The 13920-nt window shown below is 35.1% G+C and overlaps 1 protein-coding gene across 1 annotated transcript in view; it reads right to left on the bottom strand.

Annotated features, from left to right (window-relative positions):
* The window catches only part of LOC111150534 (dystrophin), a 2087545-nt gene that overhangs the window by 1562170 nt on the left and 511455 nt on the right, over positions 1-13920 (bottom strand). Inside the window, exons 8-9 of the mRNA XM_022508030.1 lie at positions 4148-4329; positions 2733-2864 (exon numbers count right to left, since the gene is read on the bottom strand). Coding sequence (XP_022363738.1) covers positions 2733-2864; positions 4148-4329 — 314 coding nt within the window. The remainder of the gene's footprint in view (positions 1-2732; positions 2865-4147; positions 4330-13920) is intronic.

Consider the following 13920-nt stretch of genomic DNA (forward strand, 5'->3'; position numbering starts at 1 on the left):
CTCTTCTATTATGGAAAACGTCACCCCCTTGGTAGATCAAGTACACAACTCTATAATGAAAGGCGCCCATGGAGTCCAGTTTGGCTGGTCTTGAGTTCATTTGAAGTGGATCAGATACAACCTGTAGGGGGCAGTATGGGCTCAGCCCCTCTGAAAAACATGGCAGGAAAAAAAAATTAGGCTATCCTTAAGACATGAAATTATCAAACATGTAACATCATCTTCTGAGGTGCTTCCTTTAGAAATGGGCAGAATACATCATTCCTCATCAATTGTAATTCATGCTTCTTTTTTTCTAAAAGACGTCATTAGTTTTATCTCAGTGGTTTATGCTAAATAAAATAGGTAAATAAATTTGTTGAATATTTTTATTTTGTGACACATTATATATTTTGTATTTATTCAAAGGTAGAATGAACAAATAGAGTCTAGCAAAATTAAGTCTACTTATAATTACTTCATTAAGGAGTCATACCTGAGCAATGCCTTAATAGGGTGGTAATGAGGTAAAAATGTGCTGCCAGAATAAGCGTCAGAGAAAACCTTCTGGAAGAGGCCGCTCAATAAAGTGATAATGAGGGGGAAAAAGAATTCATCTCTTTGTCTTGGCTCATACCCCTTTATTTTAGGATGCACCCCTGTTCTTTAAGACTTGAAGGATGGGAGGATGGTGATGAAAAGAGTCTGGAGAATCAGGCAGTCAGGAGGGTGGGGGGTGAAGAAGAAGAGAAAGAAAAGGGCAGATACAGGAAACTTCAAAGGCAGATAAAAATAGCATTTCCCACCTCTCCAAAGTTGTTATAAGGATTTCCTTAGTTCATATAATGTGCACACTTGGCTTAGAGAAACACTCAGTAACGAGTGGCCGAACTATTTTTATTTACTGATAATGAGAAAACTGATTAAGTCCTCTTGTTCAAGATTATACAACTAACCTTTGTAAAAACATGGATGGGAATTTAACTGAAGATGAGTCTGAGTCACACAAATGTTCTCACCCAGTCTCCTTTGTTCAGCTTTGCCGGAAAACTAGCCAAGGACAGAGGGCCAAACTATGCCCTGAACTATGCTTCCCTGGAGGAATCCATGAGTGCTAAGAATTTTCATCCTTATGCATAAATTAGCTGTGCAAAATAATTACTAATTAAATACAACCATGGTTCTAAAAAATCAATGAGCCTCCAAACACGTACACTTTTATCACCATATAGGATCAGGTCTATAATTTCGAAATTCCCATTCATAATTAGTTTTGACAAATGTCACTCCCTTAAGAACTTTTCAAATTGCTCTACAAAACAAAAGAGTTTTCTTCTAAAAAGAATTTCTTTTTTTGTGGAGCATAACAAATAGTATGGAGGACATGGGGAGTTAGAAGGGAGTTGGGGGAAACTGGAAGGGGAGGTGAACAATGAGAGACTATGGACTCTGAAAAACAATCTGAAGGGTTTGAAGAGGTGGGGGGGGGGAGGGTGGGGGAACCAGGTGGTGGGTATTAGAGAGGGCACGTATTGCATGGAGCGCTGGGTGTGGTACAAGAACAATGAATACTGTTATGCTGAATATAAATTAAAAAAATGATTAAAAAAAAGAATTTCTATTTTTTTTAGATTTTATTTATTTATTTGACAGACAGAGATCACAAGTAGGCAGAGAGGCAGGCAGAGAGAGAGGAGGAAGCAGGCTCCCCACTGAGCAGAGAGCCCGATGCGGGGCTTGATCCCAGGACCCTGGGATCATGACCTGAGCTGAAGGCAGAGGCTTTAACTCACTGAGCCACCCAGGTGCCCTCTAAAAAGAATTTCTAATAAATTTCACAAGTCAAGCACATTTCATTTCCATGCTCTAACATATACCAGGCTATAATTTCTTATGTTTTAAGGTTTCCTATAACACTGCAATAATGGAGAACTCCACTGAGAAGATTCCTTATGTGGAAAGTGTTAAATGGTACATAGAACCTAACCTGGTTTGGATGTGACGGATGTTCTTGTATAAATAGTACAGAGCATGTTACATACATGTTTAAATTAGTCAAATTAAAGTATATTATATGAAAAAAGCTTATAGTTATATTTTCCTTTCATTTTTTAGGGGGAGGGCAGAGGGAGAGAGAGAATCTTAAGCACGCTCCATGCCCAGTGCAGAGCCAGATGCAGGGCTCAATCTCACAACCCAAAGATCATGACCTGAGCTGAAATCACGAGTTAGACCCTTAACCGACTGAGCCACCCAGGTGGCCCTGTAGTTCTATTTTTCTTAAACAGTATAAATATATTTTTATATAATGAAAATATAATAGAACATCTATATAGAGTGTATGTTTCCTTTAGGTATCAGGTATCTAGAAAAATCTCCCCAAATAGTGTGATTAGTGAATTTCATCCACTTCCCCACTCTTTTACAAATTACATATATCAACCTTTAATGATATTTTTGTATAACCATTGATAGCCTTTATGAAAGAGAACCTTACAGGTAAATTATATAATGAAAGCACACACCTACTATTATAAGAATCCCCATTCATGAAGAATCAACCTATGTTAAACCTAGGGGAGTCACAATAACAAAACAGCATCATGTGAGAACATCTAACACAACTGGTAATAATGAAACTGCTCCTGATGAAGGAGAAAAAGGCACTGCATAATTCAAACAAAAGCTATGTTACATTTTCTTGGATGAGGAAATTTTTTGGTTTCTAGAACAGAGAGTAAATGTTGACAGACCTGTGAAGGAAGCAGGCTCCGTGTGGGTTCAGAGGTGGCGACATAAGCAGCCTGTGTGTAGGCATAGCTCTTGAATCGAGGCTTGGGAGAGGAAGGAGTTCGTTCGTAGCCCTGTGCTAGACTGACTGTGATCTGCAGAGTAGGGTTAGGGGGAAGGGGACAGAGGGGAGGAGGAGACATTGTAAGTAACCCTGGAAGGACTGCTTTCCAACACACTAGAAAAAACAAATGTTAAATGGAAACAGTGAGACAAAAAGTTTAATTTGAAATGCACATAGTGCTCTTGCAAACTGGTACACTTGCACAATTCTTGTGCTCAGCGTCATGGTGGACAGCAGGTACTCAGGGAAGGGATAAGGGCGGGGATTAACTATAAGGATTCCATACAGACACAGCTCTGGCACTCGTATGGGATGATGCTCTTCAGTCTGGCAAAAACAGGCATCCAAAAGCAATTTTCTCTGAACCCAAAGTAAACAAAACCAGAATTCATCAGGTCAAGTTCCTGAAAAGGACTGGAGCTTTCATAAACTAAATATGGAACTAGCTTAGGAGAGTGAGAAAATCAGGCCTAAGATTAGCTTGCCACGCCTTCAGCAGAAATTGTGCTAAAAGCTTTTTTTTTTAAGGCTTTTTCATCATCGTTTGTGTCAAAAAAAAAGTAAAAGAAAACACCCCAAAGAGCCACTGTTGGGAGCAAGAACCATGTAATAAAAGAATCCCACTAGATCCTGTACAATCATAAAAATTTTTATCACATGTATTCTCCCTTTAACTTTTATTTAAAGTATTATAAACTACTTTTATCAAAAATGTTACCTTGAGTAATGAAAATTTAATACATCAGTATGTTGCCACTAAAAATAGGAAAGTATTATTAAACAGACTTCTTGCCTTCTCTCGTACTCTCTTTGCTCTTTACTCTCATTGATATTAAGTTTCATACATATGAGCCTATCTTTTATTTTAATTCATTTTACATAATGGAAATGCAATATATTGTTTTCCACATTCCTATAACATAGTGCATATCAACAGCAGAGAATTTTAATAATGTGCTTTGAAAACAATATTATGGTCCATTATATCAGTTAAAATATAATCTATCTATAAGTAGATATATATATATATATATATATATATATAGAGAGAGAGAGAGAGAGAGAGAGAGAAACTCTATAAGCCTGTATATACATATTATATATATAATATATATACACACACATATGTTATGCTACATAGACATATATATTTGTGTGTATATATGTATGTGCATATATACACATGCTATGCTATGCAGACATATTTATCATGCATATACCCATAGATATAATAGATATTTATGCATATGAGGACTAAAAATATGTGTGCGATAGAAAATATCATGGATATTAGGTACTCTTTTGATACTTTACCTGTTGAGAATAGTGCATTTGATGATGTAACTGAAAATGTTCTTCTTTAGTAACTTTTGATGGCCTTGGCAACATTTCCACTTCCTGGATGGCTTCAATGCTCACTTGTTGAGGCAAAACTTGGAAGAGTGATGTGATATACATTAAGATGGACTTCTTATCTGGGTAAGTGGTGGCAACATCTGTAAGCACATTAATATCACACATCAATTTTTGGTTTCTATATTTGAGTCTCTGAAAGGCGAATGAACAAATCAATGTTACAGGAAGAAGACACATTAATGAGCACTCGATTGCCCATGAATGTCCTCCAGAGACTAATTAGAACATGATAATCAGGCCGAAAATGTCCTTCCAATTTGGCAGACCAATGAGAGGAGCACTAAAGTTAATTTCTTTTCCTTGTTCACATAAAAACTCATTCCGTAATACTTTTTCCTAAGTCAAATTGCCAAACTAGCCCATCTAAGAGAGTGGTTTTCATTAGATAAGAAACACAAATAAAACATTATATCTTCCTTTCCATGGAAAGCTATATTAACTTGTCAATTAAAATAGTGCATGGTAATTAAACAATTACACAAAAGAGCTTAATGCCTTGGCTTCCAGTAAGGAAAGCTTGCATCATCTAATCAAATTTTTGCTGGTGATTAAGTACATAAAGAACAAAATATGTCTCTGTGTTGAAAAGAACCATGTATTTCCACAATAACAATAAAATAAAACAACAGTATACCATATGTATATGATTTCTAATATTCCTTAAGTATTTAAAAACATTTGTTTACATTTTGGTACATCTGTTAATGTCAGATGTTACCTTCCTTCTCAGACTCTAGAGATAAATTTAAAAGTCCTTCACATAAAGTTGATCTGATATTATGTTCTTTGCCACATCCAGGGAATGAAAGAAACCCAGCATTTAAAGTCAATAATAATTTGTAATAATACACATAGTAAGTGGCACCTCCTTCTAAAGGTTCTTTTGCTACTTGGCCTTACAATTTACCCACTGCGTTCAATCCAGTGAATCAAGATGTAAAAATAATCCTTTATGTGAAGTGTATCATTAATCCTGGAAGTGTTAAAACATAAATCCTGGCAGGAGGCCAAGACAACTATGCCGCAGTGTGCTAGGCATTTTTCTTGTCATAAATTTAGCTTAACTTAACTAGCATTAAAAGATCTGTTTTATCTTAAATATGTATATTCTGGTCAGGTATTCAGATCACGAGTAAAAAAGCCAACAGTCAAATCTCAAGCCCACTAACATAAAAGGAAGGTTGAAAAAGTCACTTAGTCAATCCCTTCACAAGTAGCAGGAATGTAATTAATTAGAACAACATTTTTAAAAAGATTTATTTATTTGAAAAAGAGAGCACACATGTGTGAGTGGGGGAAGGAGTAGAAGGAGAGAATCTCAAGCAGACTCCCCTCTGAGCATGGAGCAGGGCTTCATTTCATGACCCATAAGATCATGACCTAGGCAGAAACCAAGAGTCAGATGCTTAGCCAACTGAGCTATCCAGGTGCCCATAGAACAACTATTTTTAATATATTTTTTTTAAAATTTTATTAGAAAGAAAAATGAGCAGGGGATGGGAAGGAGCAGAGGGAGAGGGAAGCAGCAGACTCCCTGCTAAGCAGGGATGTGGGGCTCAATCTCATGACTCTGTGATCACTACCTGAGCTGAAGGTAGATGCTTACCCTACTGAGCCACCGGGCACCCCTATTCTTTTAAAATATTTTTGAAAAGAGCTACAGAGGAGGAAAAAGTCAATACTCCTTGGTCTGCTTCTATCCATAGTATAATAGAATACTTCTCTTTCTCTTTTTTTTAAAGATTTTATTTATTTGAGAGAGAGTAAGTGCTAGAGAGAGAGCACACAAAAGGGAGAGGGAGAGAAAGAGAAGCAGGCTCCCCAGTGAGCAGGGAGCCAGATGTGGGATTCGATCTCACAACCATGAGATCATGACCCATGCCAAAGGCAGATGCTTAATCAACTGAACCACCCAGGCATCCTTAATAGAGTACTTCTCAATTTTTAATGTGCATATGAATCACCTGGGGAACTTTTTCAACTCAGAATCAAATTCAATATGTCAAAGGTGGAACCTGAAGTTCTGCATTTCTTACAAGCTTGCAGGTGATACTGATGCTGCTGGCTTGAAGACCATTAACAGGGTTGAGAAATATTACACAGGAAGCAGACTGTTCTATCATCTGCCACTTCATTGTTTTGCCTTTTTTCCCCCAAAACGATACTTACTGGACACTTAAGTGCATAGGCTGAGAGATGCAAATTTATACAATACATATTCTTGGCTCCTTATTATAATTTAATTATTAACCAACAAGCGGTGAAGGTTAAGTTTTGGCAATGATTTTTTTAGGAAGAACTAAAGAATACTTTGTGCATGAGTATCACCTTTCCAAAAAAAAATAAAAAAAAACGAACTTGGCTTTGAAATTCTGAATACTGAAATACCCCTTTCATTTGATAACTGTTTTTTTCAAGTGTTCTTTGTATGGTGGATACTACCCTTCTTCACCACATTTTCAACCTCTAAAATGGCTTCTTCTTTCTCACTAGGAACTAGTCAACTTTATCTGTAATGAGCATAATTTAGAATTCTGTTTATTTTTAGTATTAAGTAAAACTATGGTGTGAGAAAGTCACTGGAATTAAAAAAGGTTGGTCTATGACCATTTAGTACTATATTATATAGAAACATGTACATGGATATGTTTGAACACAAATACATGTCATGATAAAAATAAAGGTAAAAATAAATCAAGAATTATTTCTATTACCCCAAGCAAATGTCAAAAATTATAATACATTTTAACTATATAAAACATCTTTTGGATGGCAGCAAATATTCATAAATATCAATCATCAGAAAAATATACACTATTTGACCAAATTATTGATATTTTTACCTAGACCCATTACCTTCCCATCTCTGAGGTTGTGTGGATTCAGCTGTACCAGCAGGTAAAATCCAATATTTCTTTCCTTAAAGAAAGGAACTTAGATATTCTAAAATATGTTAATTCACTTCAACATGTATGTGCTAAAGATCTATTTTGTTTACAATACTTTAACAGAGTATCCAGGAGATTAACAAGATAGAGAATTCATGGATTCCTCACAATTTGGAATAATAAAATAAATAATAGGAAAAGTACAAAATAACTGCATTGCTGAACAGAATTTAAAATGTGTTTCTCTAACTGGCACAATCATTGCCTAAGTAGATTCAGAGAAAAGAAGAAATTATATATTACAAGGGGACCAGAAAAGTCTTTATGAATAGGAAACTGTAATAAGCAGGTATAGGGTTTCATTGGCTAGAAATGGGGGAATGAGGAAAGGTATTCTAGGCAGTGGAAAAGCATGAACAAAAGTGCAGTGGTAAGAGATTAGAAACATCCCAGGAATAATGCCTTTATGTGTCTTAGTCACAGACAGGAGAATAGTGAATAACAAGATACAATGGGTACACTAACTGTGAAACACTGAGAGATCATCAGTAACAAACTAGAAATTTTGACCTTGGTTCAGTAGTTTAGACAGTAACTACTTCTGGGCAAGAGTGTGACAGCACTGAATTTTTTTTAAAGTAAAACTGTTAAGTACAGAATGGGGCAAAAGAGAAAAACAGCGGGAGGGAAATAGGAAGCTAGGACCTGATCCAGATAGGAGGTGTTAGAGAAATAAACTAGGCTTCGTAATGAAAACAAAAAAAGATGCATGATAGAAATTCTATGATAGGTCCAAAATGACTTCATTCTATTTCTAATCATTTATTTCACAGTCTTTGAAAATAACTATATATATAAAATTCTGTCTAAGCCATGAGGGTACAGAGATGAACAAACTGAGTAAAATGGAGGAGGAGGACAGATGGAGGGAAATTCTTGTTCTGTAATCAAAGTAACAAGTAGCCACCTACACAAGATCCAGACTCATTTAATCAATTAACTATTACCAGCCTATATGGTCTTGATCATGATTCCTCAAGCCAGCCATTGTCAACCTTTCCCTTCTGAAAGTTGGCTAATCAGAAATGAACTCATCCCAATGAACAAAATTCTAAATGCAAACCAATTAACAGTGGTGTCACCTGATTAACCAACCATGCTTCTAAAGGTCACAACAACCTACTCACATCTGAGTGCTCACAGATGTCCTGACCTCCCAGTTTTTCCCAAAACCTAAGAATACTCTGTTTTGAGAGACTGGGGTTGACCAGCATAGTTCCATTTTAAGTAAGTGATAAACACTCAGCCTTGTCTTTTCATTCCAGATACCTAATAATGGTTTCATCATTTGATAAAATTCAACAGATGACATTCACTTATAAATTAAAAAGTAATGGCTTTTTTAGAAGAGAATGTGATGGAATAAAAGAATGAAAAATTCTGAATCTGAATTTAGATTTTTAAAAATCTGCACCTAAATATTTATATCTATAGAGATACATCCTTAACATCATTTACTTCTGTTTCCTCATCTGTGAAATAAAAACCAGAATCCCAATCTCATCATGGTGTTGTGAAGGTCAAATGTATAATGTTTAGAAAAGACTGTAAACTTAATTAAGTTAATTTCATTAGATCCTGCTATTGTTACTATAATGCAATTATTATTTTTTTGTGTGTGATTAGTATGAAACCAGATCTAGTTGTCAGAGACCATTAGTACTATTAATGGGAAGCCACAAGAAGCTGGTAGGAAGGAAAGGCCATTCATCATTTATTAAATATTCACAAGGCAATTATTTTGTGCCACTGAATATGCTTAGCCTATGTTATAAGTATACAGTGGATGAGCCACTAAACAAATAATTATGGACCATAAAACGTATGAGAATTCCAAAGAAATTTCATGACTTAAGGATGATCCTTACTTAGGATAAATAACTGCACCTAGCCCCATGCTTGGAGACTTTGTGAACACCTAAATATTTGTTGAGAAACTGAATATAGTAGATAAAGCCATAGAAATTGATGAAAATTGTGTAAGACTGCAATTGACTTAAAAAATAATGTTATAGATAATAAGTACTATAGCATTTGAGGAGGGTGAGAATGATGGGATGTGATTTACATTTTTTTTATTACAAGACATTAAAATGTATGAAGTGAAAGAAGTGGCTGTACTCCCAAAATAAGAACCTACAATTTTATGCAAGTAATCTTTGTACTAAAACCCTACTATATAACAGGTTCGTTGCCTCAAAAACCTAAGTTAATAATTTCTAATCTAATCTTTAAAGACATCTCAGAATGAAAACGTTGCGAACCCATAAATATTGCTAGAATGTTTTATTTTATGAACAATAACACTGATTTTGACAAGTGTTTCTATACTAATCAGAATTTTGATACTGAGGGATATAATGAGCAAATAAATCATTCACTGAAATTCCATTATTTTTCAAATGAGGAAACTGAAATCCACAGTAGTTTGGTGGCAATTTCAAAGGTTGTCAGAATCAGAATTAGAACCCAGTCAGGGCATCACATTTCTCAATACCTTACCCTCATTCTTGCAGAAAATGTTATCTTAGTACATTTAAAAACCAAGTATCTCAAAAGTCATTACCTAAATGATGATCCTGTGATCCATGTGGTTCCATTACCAAATATTAATGATATTCTCCATAATAGTAATGATTTCTATATTTTTTTAGTGAGAGAGAGAGCATGAGCAGGAAGGGAGAGGCAGAGGAAGAGGGAGAGAAAGAATATTAAGCAGTCTCCAAGTCCAATGTGGAGCTCAACTCAGGGCTCAATCTCACAACCCTGAGATCATGACCTGAGCCAAAATCAATAGTCAAACGTTTAACCAACTGACCCACCCAGTAGCCCCTGATTTCTAATAAATGAGGTTTGACAAGAGTAAATATACATAAAAATATAACCTCAGTAGTAATCATAGTAATGCAAATTAAATAAAGATGTGGGTTTTAAATTATATTCCTTTGCCTATCACATCATCAAAGAATAGCAGAAGAATAACAACCAAAGTTGTAGAGGCATCGGTGATTTGGTCAAACTGATATTTTGCTGGAAGAGATTCAGTTGGTTCCAAATTTTAGGAAAAATATTTTGGCAATGTTTACTAAAACCTTAAAAATAATCATATTCAATGACCCAGTAATTTTCCTTCTAGGAATCCAGCACAAAGAAATCACCAGAAATTTAAATGATGATTTATATAAACTTAATGTAAAATTTAATCACTATTTACAATATTAAAAGATCTACCATACTAAAAAGAAAAAAATCAAACCATTCCAAGTGGCTTAATAGAGAAGTAAAGATGATCAAATATGTCATTGTCTATGAATAGTACAAAGCCACTCAAAACGTTGCTTTTGAAGAATTTTTTTAAAGTTTTAATTTATTTATTTGACAGAGAGAGCACAAGCAAGTGGAGCAGAAGAGGGAAAATCAGACTTCCCGCTAAGCAGGGAACCCGATATGGGGCTTGATCCTACGACCCTGGGATCATGACCTGAGCCAAAGGCAGATGCTTAACCAACTGAGCCACCCAAGCACCCACTTTTGAAGAATTTTTAATAAAATATGAAAATAAATTCTTTATAACATTAAAAGAATAGAATGTACAAATTATGAAGCATATAATTATAATTTTACAGAAAAGACTAGGCAAACATACTTTAAGACATTAGTGAAATGGGTATGTTGGTGGGACTGAAAATGGTTTTCCTTTTCTCTTTTGTCCTATATGTATTTTCTTCACTCTCCATTCAGCACCCACTAATTTTATAGTTAGATAATATAGTCTACATCATAATAAAGGTATTTTTAAAGATCAAAAAGAAACAATAAAAATGAAGTTGCCCAAAATTTTCTTGCAGCATGCCCTCACCCTAAAAAAAAAAAAAAAAGGTGAAGTAGTTTGGCAGGAAACCGGTGCTTTCAACAAAACTGTTCTTATCTTGAGTAATCAACCTCCAGAAAGTCTGATTAGCCAGCTGGCAGACACAACCTTGAAACACCTCTGGGAAATCTCAACAAGAGGCTCCACTGCCTTAAACCTCAGGTCAGTTTTTTGCCAGGAGAAAGGCAGAAATTAAAATAGCAGATTAAAATGTGTATCATGTATAATCAGAAAGAAGCAGGATTTCAAAGATAAACAGAGGCATAAATGTACACTCACAAGGCTGTTTGATCAGCCTTTCACAAGTTTTGTAAAAAAAAAAAATTAAAAGGATGTCATTTAGAAACACTGATCAGAATAAATCTAGATCATGTCCCACAGCATTTGTATTACGAACTACATAATAAAAATAAATTCAGTGTAAGAGAAGGGAAGGTGGTAAACTGGAAAGAAGAAACTTGTGACCATAAACTAGACATGGTCAGGTCGCTCTGAATGTGAAAATGTGAATACACACAGATAGAAAGAGACACAATCAAAAGCCTGTGTCTGACTTCTCCAAAGAAGACAAATAAATGGCTAACAGACACATGAAAAAGTGTTCATTATCATTACCCATCATGGAAATTCAAATCAAAACCACACTGAGATATCCCCTTATACCAGCTAGAATGGCAAAAATTGATGAGGCAAGAATCAACAAATGTTGGAGACTGTAAAGAAAGGGAACCCTCTTACACTGTTAGTGGGAATGCAAGTTGGTGTAAATTCCTAGTTTGGAAAACAGTGTGGAGGATTCTCAAAAAGTTAAAAATACAGTTACCCTATGATCCTGCAATTGCCCTTCTGGGTATTTACCCCAAGGATACAGATGTGGTGAAAAGAAGGAGCACAGGTACCCCAATGTTCATAGCAGCAATGTCCACAATAGTCAAACTGTGGAAGGAGCCAAGACACCCTTCAACGAACAAATGGATAAAGAAGATGTGGTCCAGGGGCGCCTGGGTGGCTCAGTGGGTTAAAGACTTTGCCTTCGGCTTAGGTCATGATCCCAGTGTCCTAGGATCAAGCCCCACATCGGGCTCTCTGCTGAGCAGAGAGGCTGCTTCTCTTCCTCTCTCTCTGCCTGCTTCTCTGCTTAATTGTGATCTTTGTCTGTCAAATAAATAAATAAAATCTTTAAAAAAAAGAAGAAGAAGATGTGGTCCATATATACAATAGAATATTACTCAGTCATCAGAAAGGATGAATACCCAACTTTTGCATCAACATGGACAGGACTGGAGGAGATTATGCTAAGTGAAATAAGTCAAGCAGAGAAAGTCAATTATCATATGGTTCCACTTATTTGTGGAACATAAGGAATAGCATGGAGGGCAGTAGCAGAAGGAAGGGAAAAATGAAGGTGGGTGGGGATCAGAGGGGGAGATGAACCATGAGAGACTATGAACTCCAGGATACAAACTGAGGGTTTTAAAGGGGGGATGGGGGGATGGGTTAGCCTAGTGATAGGTATTAAGGAGGGCATGGATTGCATGGAGCACTGGGCGTTATATGCAAACAATGAATCATGGAACACTACATCAAAAACTAATGATATATTGTATGGTGACTAACATAACATAATTAATTAACTAATTAATTTTGCTACTTTGTCCCTAAGTATTTCATATTTTATGCTATTATAACTGTTATTTTAATTTAATTTTCCAGTTATTATTTTCTAATAAAAAGAAATACAACTAATTCCAAAGAACTTACTACTGGAAGCAACTGTGTTATCATCTGAGGTTTACAAATGAAGATATTATTATGTCTTCTGATCTCTTAGCACCAGAGTTTGTAAATTATGGGCAATATCATGCCAGTGGACTAATACATTTCAGTGTTAGATTGTTATTTTCAATTTTAATATTTTTCATCCATCACTACATTCTACATATATGCACCTTCCATTTGCATTCCAATGAATACAACAAATATATAGCATTCTAATAAGAAGATAACTTGTATATGTCCCCACAAGTTAAATTCCTTAATTCTCTACAAGATCTGTTCTGCCTTCACTAAATTAGGTAATCCTTAATTAAGCCATTCCATAATTTTAGCATTCACTCACTGATCCAAGTTGCTTTTATCATCTAATAACAATGTTTCTCATTAAAGGACTATAATATATACTAATGAAAATAATTTGTATTGGTGAAGATGATTGTTTCATAATAAAATTAACCATAAAAAACAGTGGCTTTCATTTATCCATGAGAAATACTAAATAATTTTATCTTTTAAACATCCAATTATTCCTTTTGATATGCTCACTGTATAGCTAGCAGAGAACTTTCACTATCATCTGGGCACAAGTAGAAAACAGTGCTCAAAATACATATTCTCCCCTAGGGCCTAAGGGGAAAAAAAAAAACACAGAAGATGAGGTGTTTACAGGAGACTTTAGATGTACTGAAAACTAGTTCAGCTTTCTGCCATTAACTAAACAATGCTAAATAAATGCAATATAAAATGCAAATAAAAATCATATATTCAATCCAATAAATCATGGCAGCTGAAGATGATGCTTTTAATTTTGATTCTGTAAAGTACCAGAATGATAATAATGAGACACTGAAAAATATATTTAACATTTACTGAGTTATTACTTCGTGCCAGGCTATATTCTAGTCTTTGAGTAGTATATAGTGATAAATTAATGATGCCAGGGAGCTGTTCCCATGGAACTTTGGTTCTAATGGGGAAGCAAATTTACAAATAAGTACTTTCAAAGTTCTCTGTTTAACAACTTGCCAATCAAATCAACCCTATCACCTAGTTCTTTTTTTTTTTTTTTTTTTTTT

This window comes from Enhydra lutris, unplaced genomic scaffold (assembly GCF_002288905.1).
Source record: "Enhydra lutris kenyoni isolate GAN:26980312 unplaced genomic scaffold, ASM228890v2 scaffoldscaffold23, whole genome shotgun sequence".
Taxonomy (NCBI): domain Eukaryota; kingdom Metazoa; phylum Chordata; class Mammalia; order Carnivora; family Mustelidae; genus Enhydra; species Enhydra lutris.